Source organism: Pleurodeles waltl, chromosome 11 (assembly GCF_031143425.1).
Source record: "Pleurodeles waltl isolate 20211129_DDA chromosome 11, aPleWal1.hap1.20221129, whole genome shotgun sequence".
NCBI lineage: Eukaryota > Metazoa > Chordata > Amphibia > Caudata > Salamandridae > Pleurodeles > Pleurodeles waltl.
In genome coordinates this window covers 952,204,838-952,219,724 of record NC_090450.1, presented here as the reverse complement: position 1 = coordinate 952,219,724, position 14,887 = coordinate 952,204,838, and the positions used below count along the sequence as shown (strand labels likewise).

Genomic DNA, 14,887 nt, shown 5'->3' with positions numbered 1-14,887 from the left:
AAAGATAGTTAAGTTGATAGCCGTTTGGCACGTATAAAAAGAGACCTCCAGAAAGTCTGCCAAAGTTGTTAGGCTAAACAATCGAACAATGGATTTTTTTTAAAAACCTCCCAGTTGGAACTGGCATACTATTCCACATTTCTGAAGGCAAACAATGTCCCAAGTCATTAAGAAGGTTTACGGATTATCCTGAAAGAAATGAAAGTTGTGTCCTGAGAGGCTCTTTCTCAATAGCTTCAGATTGTATCAGGTGAGGAGTACTGTGTAGGATTACAGCCTACCTGCTCCAGTCTGCTTGATTTTCCATACCTGATGGAAGAGTTATAGTACGTCCTGAGTTGTATTCATGTAGGTTTCTATGAATCAGACTTATGGAGGTGAATAAGAAGTCCAAGGCACCACTTACGCATTTGGAAATGCTCTATGGGAGTGAATGCCTGGTGGGGTCATTAATAGAAATCGTCAGCACAAAGGGATATTTCTCTTGCTTCATGATTTGGATGGTAATCCTCCACTGCACAAAGAGACATTTGTCTTAGAGAACTTGTGCTACCATGTTTTTAGATCTCAGAGTTACTGTTAAGGGCTTCACACCAGAGGAATACTGGAATGTAACATACTTTATTTTGGTGATGTCCTCTGTTCGTATATATGCATTTGATTTGGAGTGTGTTGGAATAAGCTCAGAATATTAGTATTATTTAGAATATCTTCTCTATTCAAGCGGCTGCAATAGCTGTAGTCTCATGTTTCTGATTTTGACTTGAGAGCTGAACACTCATTGATTACTGCTGATATTTCTAACCTCTGTGGTTCTGGCTGAGTGTTAGAGTATGTCTTTGTCCATGGTCCTATCTGCTGGTCTGTCCGCTTGCTGGTATGTTTCTTTATCTCTTTGTTATAAAGTGATTTATTTAATAACTTTGAGTATGTTTTCATTATGACCAGGTAATGAGTCTGAATTCGAGATTATGCTTTCATTGGGAGCAAGCTTTATCAACTTTTCATCTGGTTTACTACTGAATACTGGAAATAATGTTTTTATTGGGGAGTCTCCTCAAATTAAAGCATACTGACATGGCTAGGAGATTGATGCTCTAAAGAGAATTTTTTTATTTTTTCCAGGCTTTTTTTCCTTTCTTCACAGTGGTTTACATACTGATACAAGGTCCCAGGAGGCTGGTGCTCAGGGGAGGACTGTTTATCCCCCTCGCCATCCAAACGTATGTTCTGCCCTAGATGTTGCTATTGAGAGGTCCACACTCTTCGTAATGGTTACCAAAGCTTCTAAATTTGGGTTGGGCACTTCTGCAGATGAAGTAATTTCCATGGTATTGAAGTCCAGTGTTTGCTTTGGTGGACCTGATTGATTCTTAGTGATGGCTCTTTCTATGTTTGTACCACTTATTTTCTTTAGGTTATCCACCAATGATGAGTTTATCTAAATTGACTTCTAAGTTACAATTTTATTGTCCAAGTTACTGATGCAGGTGGCCTGAGATTGTAACATCTACCGTTGGCTCTACTTTGCGTGAGTGCCATGGTACTGTGTTTGTTACGGCAAGCGGGGAGATTAATGAATATTAATGTGTTATCAGACAGTGTGTTAGGTGGGTGTGTAGGGGGAACCCCTTTCGCCGTGGTGTGGAATTTCCACCTCCGTTAATAATCTGGCATCTGAGTCATTCAGAGCAAAACTTATTTTTTTACAGTTAACTTGTCGTTCTCCCTCCTAGGAGGGTAAGCAAAGGGAACTGCAGTCAATGACAAAAGTATAAAAGGTATCAGTTCCGAGGTCTTTTTACTAGGTCTTTTTTACTATAATGGATTTGTACAGTTGTTTCAATGATGTTTCGATGTGCCATTTACTAAAGCATCTCACCAACTAAAATGGGTCATTTTAAAGAGGTGGTGATGGTTATAGCTTTCTCTGAATTGCTGCTTTTAATCTGTTAAATCTGTGTTTGATGGATAATGGTTATATTTCATCTGGTAACCGGTTACCACCACATTTATTTTGGTTGGGTGGGTCCATGATGTCCCTTTTGATATTAATAGAGAAGTAGAAATCAAGAAAAGAGTTTTATCGAAGTTCCTCAGTCTTGCACTGTTGCGACACATTAAAAAGACTTTGGGGCATATTTAAGAAAAGTGGCGCTGCACCAAGTGCAGCGCTCCCCCCCCCACCGCCACCGTGTGTATTTAAAATACGGCGCACCATGGCGCAGGGTAGGGGGCAATAGCGTAATTTTTTGTTTTTTAGACGATATTGATGTACTCTCCAGGAGTAGCACCAACATTTTGCAGGGTGGAAGGGGGAGATGATCAAGGTTCAGGATGGACTGTTTCCATGAGGAACAGGGTCAGTATTGATTTGTATTAGCTGGCACAGTGGGCAAAAATCGAAGGGTTGGATTGCTGCCCCGCGCAACTGTTACTGGTTAGACTATTTGTAATCAAGCATTCATCCCACCACCTTTTGGGTGTTTGATTGCCAGTGGCATTGGAACCGGAGACTGCCACAGCTTTCCAAGCCTAATACTGCCAAGGTTTGTGAATTTCATAAGTTAGTAAAGGAGTATTCCTGTGGGTGCAGATTTACTATATTTTTGTTAAAACAATAACTATATATATACATTTAAGTTTCTGCTCCAAAAGGTAAACAAGTTAAAAGTTCTCAGTGAAAGGAGAATGATGAGAAAAGCAGCCAGAGACACAGCAGACCCAACTCAGGCCCCCCAGAGACCACTACCAAGCCAAGAATACATTTGGGGGTGTCACACCTCAAACATCGCCTTCCCCAAAGCTACACTCCTGGGTATCAAAGTTAATGAGTCTAGTGCAATCAAATGGTAGACAAATGGTTGGTAGAACAGCCGGCTGGAGCCCGTGGAGTTGTGTTTAAGGTGCTGTTTTATGCAAACTCCAGACACAAATTCCACTCGCCTTCCCTTTTTTCAGGCTGTGTTGCTGCCTTCTCCAAGCACTTGCTGAAGTCAAATATCCAGAAGGAGAGCAGGAATGAACAGCAGAACTCCTGTAATGTGCAGTATAGGTGGCTGTAGTACTTAGGCTCCATGCACCCGCAGACACCTGTGGCCGATCACAGCTCCTCAAAGCAAATTGCCAGGGCGCTTTGTGAGATTTTTTTTTAAACGTGTTTATTAATTTGTACACGTTAGGTAGGGTGGCTGCTACATTCAGCGCAGCGGGGATCGATTCGCCGCCACGCGCGGCTTGTGCAGAGAGATACTGGCGCCATATTCACTCAGCAATTTTTGAACGTGAATGCTAGATCAAATACAAGGATTTCCGCAAATAAACACTATAAAAGTAGGTAAAACAACTTAACAAAAACAGCCTGCTCATGAGGTTTTATGTATTGCATTACAAGCCATGACCCAGGGAAAGTTGGGAGAGGGGCATCCGATGGGGATGTTTGGAGAATGGGGGGGGTACGCGTTATGGAGGTGAAGTGGGTTATGAGTTCAGTATCCTAGATCAGCATTCGTGTGTCTTGGAGTAGCACAAAGTGGGGGCAGTGTCATTCTTAGCTTCCACATTCGGTAAGGTGTCCCAGCATTCGTCCCCGGAACGGGGCATGCCACGCATACGAAGCCCCTGAAGAGTCTGGGCTTCTTAACAGGTCCATGTCAGCAAGTCACAAAGCCATTGGTGGAGGTCTGGGGGGTCAGGTGATTTCCAGGCCATGCCCACCGACATTTATAACGGACAAAGGCGAGATCAATGAATCTTTGGAGGTGCTTGTCGCCTTTCTTGCGGGGGCAGAGCCCGAGCAGGCATGAAGGTGTGGGTAGAAGGGCATGAGCAGTCATAGCCAAATAATTAGACAGAGCAACAGAGTGCTCTGCACAACAAGACCAAAGTGTGCCCTTGCCAATACATTTGAGGCTTCGTCTAGGGTTTTGAACAATGCAAAAAAAAATTGTATACAAAACTAGGTACATTTGTGAAACATTTAATACATAGCATTATATCCACAACAGGAACCAACATCAATAATATTACATGAAAATGGTCAAAAATTTCCACTACATTCCACCCGGACTCTTGTATATTTTTAAAACACAATTACACTACACTATGATTTTATATATGGGTATTTATTACTTTCATGTAACTTTCCACCAGCAGGAACATAACTTCAAAATATATTTAATTATTTCATTTGTTTGCACAACATTTCCATGCACATACTTCAAGCTGTAAGAAAGAGCAAGATAAAATCTAACAATATGAAGACATTTTCACTTCTTCCAAAACATGCTGCAGACTCCTTCCTTGTAATGTTACATCTGTTAGCATGGAAAGATACGATAGACCAACAAGTCAGTGAGTTTCAAGTAATTCACAATAATATGCAAGGGTGTATGCTAAGTCACTGAGTGAGAAAAAGAAAATATCTTTGATATACTTTTTGGGGCCTGAGGGACAGCAGATGTTTGATCATCTGCCAGAATTAAAGGCAGAGGCACACAAATGGTCTAAATGTATATGAACTATATATCATGATCCACATTACTGACCCAAAGCCAGCACCATAATGGAAAGATTCTGTTTTGGAAAACTGATACAAAAAGACAGAACATCAGTAGAGGATTATTTAACAAATATAGCTAAATCAGCTGCCTCATGGAAATGTAAAGCTAATGCAGAAGAAAGATTAAGAAATCAACTTATGCTGAGGTGTAATATTGAAAAGATAAAAGAGGCACTATGACAAAAGGGCGATCTCATACTAAATGAAGGCACAGCAACAAAGATGGAATATCGAATGGCAAATGCGGAGCAGATAAGGGATGGGATGGACAATGTGACAGTAAAAGTGGTTAGATCAACACAAAGTGAACTACGCACACAGAAGTCGAAAGGGAGGTCTTACTAATGAGGCAGTATAGGTCATTTGGCCAACAATAAAGATTGTCCAGCAATTTGTTCTACAGGTGATGATTAAAAGAAAAAGCGGCCAACACATGATGCAAAAGCTCAATGAGTAAGTTTGAAAATTATATTCAATTTCAAATGTCATACGGAAGTTGTTTTCCAAAGGGCTGATTAGGAATTTGGCAGACAGGGTACTTGGTCCCAATGGTGATGGAATAACCTTGGTGAACCTTAAGTATGTCAGCGACAGAGACTATTCCATCTCCTTTGCTGGCATATTCCTCAGCCTGAGTAAGAGCTGTTGGAAGTTTGGCCAGTCGATTGCCTGCCCAATTTAGAAGGGCAGTCGAACGGCCAGTTTTTACTCTGCCTTACAGCTGTGAAAAACCTGGTGGTAAAGGACAGTAAATACATCATAGGAGAAAACAGGGCTGACAAACAGCTCTAAATTCGGCAGATGGAAGACCCTCAGTATGGCTGGAGAAAAGTACTCCACCATACTGAAAGACTTACCTCTGCCTGGCAGACTCTAAATGAGTCCGTGATGGAGGATAACGTGAACATGAGTGAAGTAATGAATAATTTAGAAGGAGGAGCATGGTTTGAAAAGGAATATATATTCACAAGTCTTCAGAAACAGGTTTGGCTGTATAAAATAATATTCACAGAAGATAGTTTTTAAAAGGGTAGCCACACTGAAGGTGAGCAAAGCATGGAGTATCCTCAGGGATGTATGGGGGAAAAGTAGAGAAATCATTGAACAGGTTTTGCAGAGAAAACATAATTGGGGTGGTAGGACCTATGGAGTGGTTAGCCCCTGTGGTGGGGGCACAGAAACTCAGGACTGGGTGTACAGTATGTATCAACCTTTGCAAGCTGAACAAAGAAACAGTATTAGATAAACATATATTTCCTAACATCATGGAAATTATGACGATGTTAAAGGATAAAACGTTGTTTGCAACTGCAGATGTAGTATCAGTACCTTATTAGGTCAGGCCACATGAAGATTCTACAAGTTTGTTGGCATTAATAACTCCATTTGGAACATAGATTTTTTTAGAGTGCAATTTGGTCTTAGTTCTGCAATATTGGTTTTCCAAAGGGCAATGGAGAGAGTGTTGAAAGGAAATGAGGGGATACAAATATATCAGGGTGACACAATAATATTCATCAAAGATAGAAAAGAATACAATTCCAGGGTGAGAAGAGTGTTAGGAACTCTATAAGCAGGTGGTCAAACTTTAAAAGTGAAAAATGTAAGTACAATAGAGAAGAAATAGAATACTTATAATACAAGCTTGCTGATGAGGGAAAAAGCAGTAGGCCTGTTTAGTGAAAACCATAAGTGAGTTACCCTCACCCAGTAATAAAGATAAGTTGGTCAGATGTTTAGGCACGTCTGTGTTATGCAAGTAGCTCAAGAAACATGAGAAATTTATTGAAACAAAAATAATTCAAGTGGCATGGCAGGTGTGAAGAAGATGTTTTGGATACTAAAGAGGCTTTGGAGAAGGCACCAAACTCACAAAGTATTTTAAACCAAGAGATGGAATCACAGAACCAAGTTAGAAAAGATTGGGAGCAGGTTTTGGACAAGGGAAAGTAGAAAGGGAAAAGACTATAGCTTTTACATCTAGAAGCTTGAAAGGGGCTGAGTTCAATTGCTTGGTAATAGAGAACTAAGCATTAGCCATGTTTTGTGCAATCAGAAAATGAAACAATTTTACATGGGGTAGGAAATTAAGGCTACTAACTGACTGTAAGATGTTGAAGGAGGTTGTGTCTAAGAAGGATCAGACTCCATCTCAAGTACAACAGGTTGGTGGAAAGCTGCATTACAATAATATATCTATGATGGGATAAATAGTCCTATAAGTAACAATCTCATAGCAGACTATCAAGGTTACTTAAGTAGAAAATTGACCTTGAGTGTCCTAATAACCATGAAGAGGAAGAAATAGAGGTTTTGTGAGGTTGATGTTAGACTGAAAGATGAGTAGAAAATGGATGTTGCAAGAGACTTAGGGCCAGATGTACGAAGCATTTTTCTAGTCGCCAAGGGGCCGATTCGTAGAATCTGCCCGTTTGCTACCAGAAAAATGCTTTTTGAGATGTACAAAACCCAAACTGCGATTCGGTAACTTGTTACCGAATCGCAGTTTGAGTTTTGCGATTCGGTATTGGCAAGAGGCGTGTCAAGGGTGTCCCTTTCTAATACCGAATCTAAATGGTATGTGGTTCTGTATATACTGTTTCAAAGTAAGAAATAGTGTGCACAGAGTCCAAGGGTTCCCCTTAGAGGTAAGATAGTGGCAAAAAGAGATACTTCTAATGCTCTATTTTATGGTAGTGTGGTCGAGCAGTAGGCTTATCAGAGGGTAGTGTTAAGCATTTGTTGTACACAAACATGCAATAAATGAGGAACACACACTCAAAGACTTACTCCAGGACAATAGGTTTTTATATAGAAAAATATATTTTCTTTGTTTATTTTAAGAACCACAGGTTCAAGATTTACAAGTAATACTTCAAATGAAAGGTATTTCACTCAGGTATTCTAGGAACTTTGAATAATCACAATAGCATGTACAGTTTTGACAAAAAATGGCAATAAGCTATTTTCAAAGTGGACACAGTGCAAAAATCAACAGTTCCTGGGGGAGGTAGGTAATTGTTAAGTTCACAGGTAAGTAAAACACTTACAGGGTTCAAAGATGGGTCCAAGGTAGCGCACCATTGGGGGTTCAAGGCAACCCCAAAGTTACCACACCAGCAGCTCAGGGCCGGTCAGGTGCAGAGGTCAAAGTGGTGCCCGAAACACCTAGGCTTCAATGGAAACAGGGGTGCCAGTCTTCCAGCAGGTAAGTACCCCCGTCCTCGGAGGGCAGATCAGGGGGGTTTTGGAGGGCACCAGGGGGGGACACAAGCAGGCACAAAGTACACCCTCAGCGGCACAGGGGCGGCCGGGTGCAGAGTGCAAACAGGCGTCGGGTTTTGTATTGAAAGCAATGGGGAGACCCGGGGGTCTCTTCAACGATGCAGGCAGGCACAGGGGTGGGAGTCCTCCCTGAGGTGTTTGTTTTCCGCAGGTCGAGCTGGGGGCGTCTGGTACAGAGTGGAAAGTCTCACGCTTCCGGCGGGAAACGTGAAGTCTTTAAAGTTGCTTCTTTGTTGCAGAAAGTTGCAGATTGTTGAACAGGGCCGCTGTTCTCGGGAGTTTCTTGGTCCTTGGTTGCAGGGCAGTCCTCTGAGGCTTCAGAGTTTGCTGGTCCCTGTTGGATGCATCGCTGTTGCAGTTTTCCTCGAAGTTGGGGGACAGGCTGGTAGGGCTAGGGCCAAAGCAGTTGTCATCTCTGTCTTCACTGCAGGGCTTCATGTCACCAGTCCTTCTTCTTGTTAAGGTTGCAGGAATCTAGTTTCCTAGGTTCTGGGGGCCCCTAAATACTGAATTTAGGGGGGTGTTTAGGTCTGGGAGGGGCACATCCCTAATCCTATTGGAGGAATCCTCCACTCACAAGATGGAGGATTTCTAAAAGTAAGAGCCACCTCAGTTCAGGACACCTTAGGGGCTGTCCTGATTGGTGGGTGACTCCTGCTTGTTTTTCTAATTATCTCCTCCAGCCTTGCCGCCAAAAGTGGGGGCGGTGGCCGGAGGGGCGGGCATCTCCACTAGCTGGAATGCCTTGTGGCGTGGTAACAAAATTCCTGCAGGGGGAGGTGAAAATCACCTCCACCCAGTACAAGCTTTGTTCTTGGCCACAGAGTGACAAAGGCACTCTCCCCATGTGGCCAGGAACATGTCTGGTGTGTGGCAGGCTAGCAAAAACTAGTCAGCCTACACTGGAAGTCAGGTATTTTTTCAGGGGGTATCTCTAAAATGCCCTCTAGTTGTATTTTACAATAAATTGCACACTGGCATCAGTGTGCATTTTATGTGCTGAGAAGTGTGATACCAAACTTCCCAGTTTTCAGTGTAGCCATTATGGTGCTGTGGAGTTCGTGTTTGACAGACTCCCAGACCATATACTCTTATGGCTACCCTGCACTTACAATGTCTAAGTTTTGGCTTAGACACTGTAGGGGCATAGTGCTCATGCACTTATACCCTCACCTGTGGTATAGTGAACCCTGCCTTAGGGCGGTAAGGCCTGCTAGAGGGGTGACCTACCTATACCACAGGCAGTGTGAGGTTGGCATGGCACTCTGAGGGGAGTGCCATGTCGACTTGATCATTTTCTCCCCACCAGCACAAAAGCTGTGAAGCAGTGTGCATGTGCTGAGTGAGGGGTCCCTAGGGTGGCATAAGTCATGCTGTAGCCCTTAGAGACCTTCCCTGGCATCAGGGCCCTTGGTACCAGGGGTACCAGTTACAAGGGACATACCTGAGTGCCAGGGTTGTGCCAATTGTGGAGACAAAGGTACAGTTTCGTGAAAGAATACTGGTGCTGGGGCCTGGTTAGCAGGGTCCCAGCACACTTTCAAATGATAACTTAGCATCAGCAAAGGCAAAAAGTCAGGGGGTAACCATGCCAAGGAGGCATTTCCTTACAGTGTGATTGTTTTGCGGCCGCATTCACGGTCACAAAACAATCGCAGTTAGCACCAATTTCAAATTGGAAGGGGAATGCATGTGAAATAAAAAAATTCAGAGCAGGCAGTGGTCCCTCGGACAACTGCCTGCTTTGAAAAAATGAAAAGAAAACTTTTCATTTTTGTTTTCGAAATGCATTCAGTTTTCCTTTAAGGAAAACGGGCTGCATTAAAAACCCACCCATGTAAGTGCCGTCATCGCCAATGGGGTCGCAAATTGCGGCCTACCTCATGATAATGCATGAGGTAGGTCATTTGCGACCCCATTGCGAATCGCAGACAGTCATTGACACTGTTGTACATTCAATTTTGTGGCTCGCAAATTGCGGGTCGCTAAGACTCACAGTTTGCGAGTCACAGAACCGGATCTTCGTACATGTGGCCCTTGGTGCTTCAACTGTAGAAAGCTGAAAGGAATGTGGTATGGAAATGCAAATTGTAGTGGGGAATGTCAGAAATTCACGTGAGTAGAATAAGAATTATCAGAAAGAGATCAGATATTGTTTAGAGGAGAAAGAGATATGATTTTAAAAGAAAAAATGTATACACTTGGGACAAAAGGGTGAAGGGCAATATGGGTATCATTGTGTTCATCAACACATACTCAAAAAGTCCATAATTACCTTCGATTGTTAATAATAAATAGTGATAAAGGTATGATTTAGAGTTTGGCAGGCGGTGCTAAGTCTGTCGGTATGGTGGAGTACTTTACTCCCGCCATAGCAAGGGTTCTCTGCCCAACAAATTTAGAGTTGTCCACCAGCCCTGCCACTGAGGAAAGTGCAATGCAGTGTGCCAAACTGCACCAAAGAATCGCAGGCCTTTTTCACAGTGTGTGCATGTGGTACCAGTTATGTGCAGACGAGTGTCTGTGATGAGTGGAGCAGCAGTGTACAGAGGGCTAGGAATACAGGTACTTACAGATAAACCACTGTGTAGACAAGGGGCCCACCTGAATAGGAACAATCAATAATCAATTTTATTGTAGGTGACCTAAGCTGTTCTACTACACCCTTCAGTTACACTTCAAAGCTGGCTCACATATGTAATACTACTTTACTCCATTTATGAATGTTTCTACTGTAGACAGACAGTCCTCAAGCTTGCAATGTAGTATTTAGGTGCACTTGTCTCATGCAGTGTCTTTTTTTTATTCTAGGGGAACAATACAGCCCTGAGTTCAAGAGTGTGAATCCGCTGCGGAATGTGCCAACCCTGAAGGATGGAGATTTTACTTTGGCAGAGAGGTGAGAGTTCTAACTGATAAAGTCTCATCTCTTCAGGCATCACCATTAGGGATGCTGACACTTCCACCTTGTCAGTGTTGATTAACAAAATGACCCAGTGATCAAGTTATAGGTGTTCATAAATATATACATAACATGAGGCACTTGGATAAATGGGTTATAAATGCTTGCTAATGATAAAATCATCATATCGCAGCACTCCTGTATTGCCCTCTTGACCAAGTACCAGTAGAACACTGCATCTTAAAGCAATGTTTCACCTACAGTTGTTCAAAGGTTACATCTGCTGAGAGCAGGGTCGCTGTGATGGTTGTGATGCCGTGAATGTGGATTCCTTTAATCTACAGTCTGTTTGAACACATTGGTTTAGCTTAGAACTAGCCCATCCCTTTAGACATACTTCTTATCACCAACCCTAAAGATAATCCCAACTGTGAAACCAAAGTGCTAAAACTAACCCAAATGGCTAAACCAAACAACTGACCAGAGCACAAAACCTAACTTCAACACCTCACGCCAACAATCAACCTAACTGCTAAGCCAAAACCAATCCCTAACTCCTAAACCAAACTCCAAGCCACACCCAGCCCTTAAATCTTACCCTAAATCCAAAGACTAGATCTACCACAAACCCCATATATAAAAACGTAAGTTAACCCAAACCCACATCCCTAGCTAAAGTCCCTAGCCTAAACCCAACACCTAAATTCCTAAGTTAAAATCAAACCTATACATAAAATCCCAAATTACGCTTAAAGCCCTGAACCTCAGCAATTATTCCTAAACTGTTAGTCAAAGCTCAAACCTAACCACCACACACCCATCACCTCAACCTAATTCTACATTCCAAAATCCATAAGACACTAACTCTGACGTCAATATGGTCTTGCAAGACGATTACAGCCCAGTAGCGCTGAAATTGCAGATGGCAAGGGAACGTTGGTTAGCACTGCCATTATTGGTGACAGGAAGAGTGGCTCTCCACAAAATGAGTGTTCTCCCAAACTTTCTGTGCCTTTTTAAGAATATTCCCAGTCCACTTCCTAGGTCATCCTTCAAAACTGGTGTGGGCAGGCACACAACCTCGACTAAACTGGAAAGTGATTGCCACACAAAAAGGGTGTCTTCTCGATACTGGATAAAGAACAGTATTTCTAGTAGCATAAGTGCTGGTGCCCAAAGCTCTACTTAGAAGCCCTTAGCAGCACCGGTACAATGAATACCAATGCTGCATAGTCTGAAATCCACCTCAAGCCTTCTTCATTGACTTCCAGACTCTCCCTGCCTCTTTAGCTCACCCTTGCAAGATCCTGGTGTCTCTCTTTAAGATGGTTTTTCTATTGTTATTTTCCTCTTTCTTTCCACTTTGTTTTTCCCTCTCTTGCACTCAGTAAATGCCTGGGGAGGAACAATAACTACTGGCCCCAAAAATGAATGCCAGTGGCCCCCCACAGGCAACCACCCCATCAGCTCAAATTAAGCACTGCCCCAACATTCCTACGAACCTACAGCTTTACTAGCAGTAACATAGATGAGTAAATCTGACACACCCCGACAGGGCATTTCACGTATCTACAATTCAATAGCCAACTCACATAAAGACGTTAAGAAGGGCGCCTGGTGACAATGGAAAGGTACCTAGATGTTCCACAAAAGACAAACTGCTGTGTGCAAACCAAGGTAATCTCCCTTAAACACAAACATGCACATGTCCTAAGCTGAGAAACTATTTGCATCAAATCTTTTTCCTGGTCTCTGAGATGACAAACCTATCTCTCACCCCATCCCCACAGATGGTTCTACTAGGCTATGTAAAGGAAGTTCCATTTCATTGAGAGGAGGTATCTGGCCATCACATCCCACTTTGCCAAGTGCAAGGTTGTTATTAGCTTGGTGCATGATCCACTTATTACAGTTAAAATCTGGTTGTATGTCCTATTGTATTGTGATACTGGCATTGACAGTGATGTATTGTCACTCCTCTCCGGTGCTCACACCCGAGACATCTGGGTTTCCCTTTGAGACTATCTATCAAAAGCAGATAGACAACATCAGAATATGAAGACTAATTAGATGGCCAGTGCTAAGGATGGAACCGTGGGGGACTATAATGAAATGACAAAGCCTGATCTTGATCACACTTCCAGGGATGTGGGACTCTGACACCAATGGTTGTCCTCGCACAACACAGACTCAAGGCACATTTTCTATGTAGAATGGTCAATAACATTTCGTGAGCATAGTTAGAAATTGGGTCTCTGGTTGACAGTCAGTTTGCACTCTGTCCAAGCAGGGACCCTCACTAGCCTGGGTAAAGGAAATACCTAGCTCAGATAACCCCAGCTCACCCCCTTGGTAGCTTGGCACAAGCATTCAGGCTTACCTCAGATGCAAACTGTAAAGTATTTGTATCAACACACATAGTAACACAATGAAAACACCACAAAAGCACTCAACACCAGTTTAGGAAAATAGCCAATATTCATATAAGTGAAACAATACCAAAATGACAAAAATCCAACATACACAAGCAAAGTTATGAAATTTCAAAGATTAAACTTCAATATAGCCCCTAGAAACACAAATGCTTCAATTTGGTGTTATCACTGGATTGTGGCGGAGTAGTTCCCAACAATCTGACGCCAATGGCGCTGGCCACGGAGTCGCATGGACCCCTTGGTACAGTACCTTTTGAAAGTAAGGAAACAAGCCGGTGCACAGAGTCGGAAGCGAGGCGTCGCTGGATCCAGTGGGGCGACCACATGGGGTCATAGTCATGCCACGGGGCTGCAAGCACCACAGCAGAGTCGGCTGTCATGGATATCGGTGACACGGCACTCAGGACTCACGAAGTCATGAGACGTCAGCGGGGTAGCGGCGGCGTCAGGCCTGCAATGTCAGTCTGGTTCGTCACACTCCAGCAAGGACCATAGCTTCAGATGCAGGTGGTGTCACAGGGTCGGGCAGCAGCGTCAGTCCGGGTGTCGTCCAGCATCAGTGTACTTGGTTTTTCTTGATTTTCAACCAGCTTTCACTCCCAACGGCCAAGAAACTGGAATAGGCACCACCCGGCGAGTTAGGGTCCACAGCAAGTGAACCCAGAGGCTGGTAGGTGAAGTCTTTGCTGTCCCTGAGACTTCTTAACAGGAGGCAAGCTCAGTCCAAGCACTTGGAGAAATTTCACAAGCAGGATACACAGCAAAATCCAGTCTTTGTCCTCTGTAAGGCATAAGCAGCAACTGCAGGCCAACCCAGTAAAGCACACGTAGCAGAGGGGCAGTACTCCTCCTCAAGCTCTTCTCCTTGGCAGAGGTTCTTCTTGATCCAGAAGTGTTATAAAAGTCTGCGGTTTTGGGTCCACTACTTATACTCATTTCTGCCTTTGAAGTAGGCAAACTTCAAAAGAAAGTCTCTATTGTTTACAAGATCCTGCTTTGCCCAGGCCTGGCCCCAGACACACACCAGGGGATTGGAGACTGTATTGTGTGAGGAAAGGCACAGCCCTTTCAGGTGCAAATATCAGCTCCTCCCTCCCCACTCTAGCTCAGGAGACTCATCAGGATATGCAGGACACTCCTCAGCTCCCTTCGTTTCACTGTCTTGAGGGAATTCACAAACAGCCCAACTGTCAGTCTGACCCAGACATGGATTCCAAAGGCAGGTAGAGTCACAGAATGGTTAAGCAAGAAAATACCCACTTTCTAAAAGTGGCATTTTCAAACAGACAATCTAAAAACCAACTCTACCAAAAGATGCTATTTTAAATTGTGAGTTCAGAGACCCCAAACATCAGGCCTCTATCTGCTCCCAATGGGAAACTACACTGAAAATATATTTAAATGCTGTCCCCATGGTAACCTATGGGAGAGATAGGCCCTGCAATAGTGAAAAACGAATTTGGCAGTATTTCACTATCAGGACATGTATAACACACAAGTACATGTCCTACCTCTTAAATACATTGCTCCCTACCCATGGGTCTACCTAGGTCCTAACTTTAAGGGTGACTTATATGTAGTAAAATGGAAGGTTTGACCTGGCAATTGGGTACACTTGCCAGGTTGAATTGGCAGTGCAAACCTGCACACACAGACACTGAGGTGGCAGGTCTGAGACCTGTTTACAGGGCTACTCATGTGGGT

At 43.3% G+C, this 14,887-nt stretch overlaps 1 protein-coding gene across 2 annotated transcripts in view; it reads left to right on the top strand.

The window, feature by feature from the left end:
- Window positions 1-14,887, top strand: part of LOC138266397 (glutathione S-transferase theta-1-like) — a 69,788-nt gene that overhangs the window by 46,845 nt on the left and 8,056 nt on the right. For both annotated transcript variants that reach the window (XM_069215168.1, XM_069215167.1), the window contains exon 2: window positions 10,658-10,745. In XM_069215168.1, coding sequence (XP_069071269.1) covers window positions 10,658-10,745 — 88 coding nt within the window. The remainder of the gene's footprint in view (window positions 1-10,657; window positions 10,746-14,887) is intronic.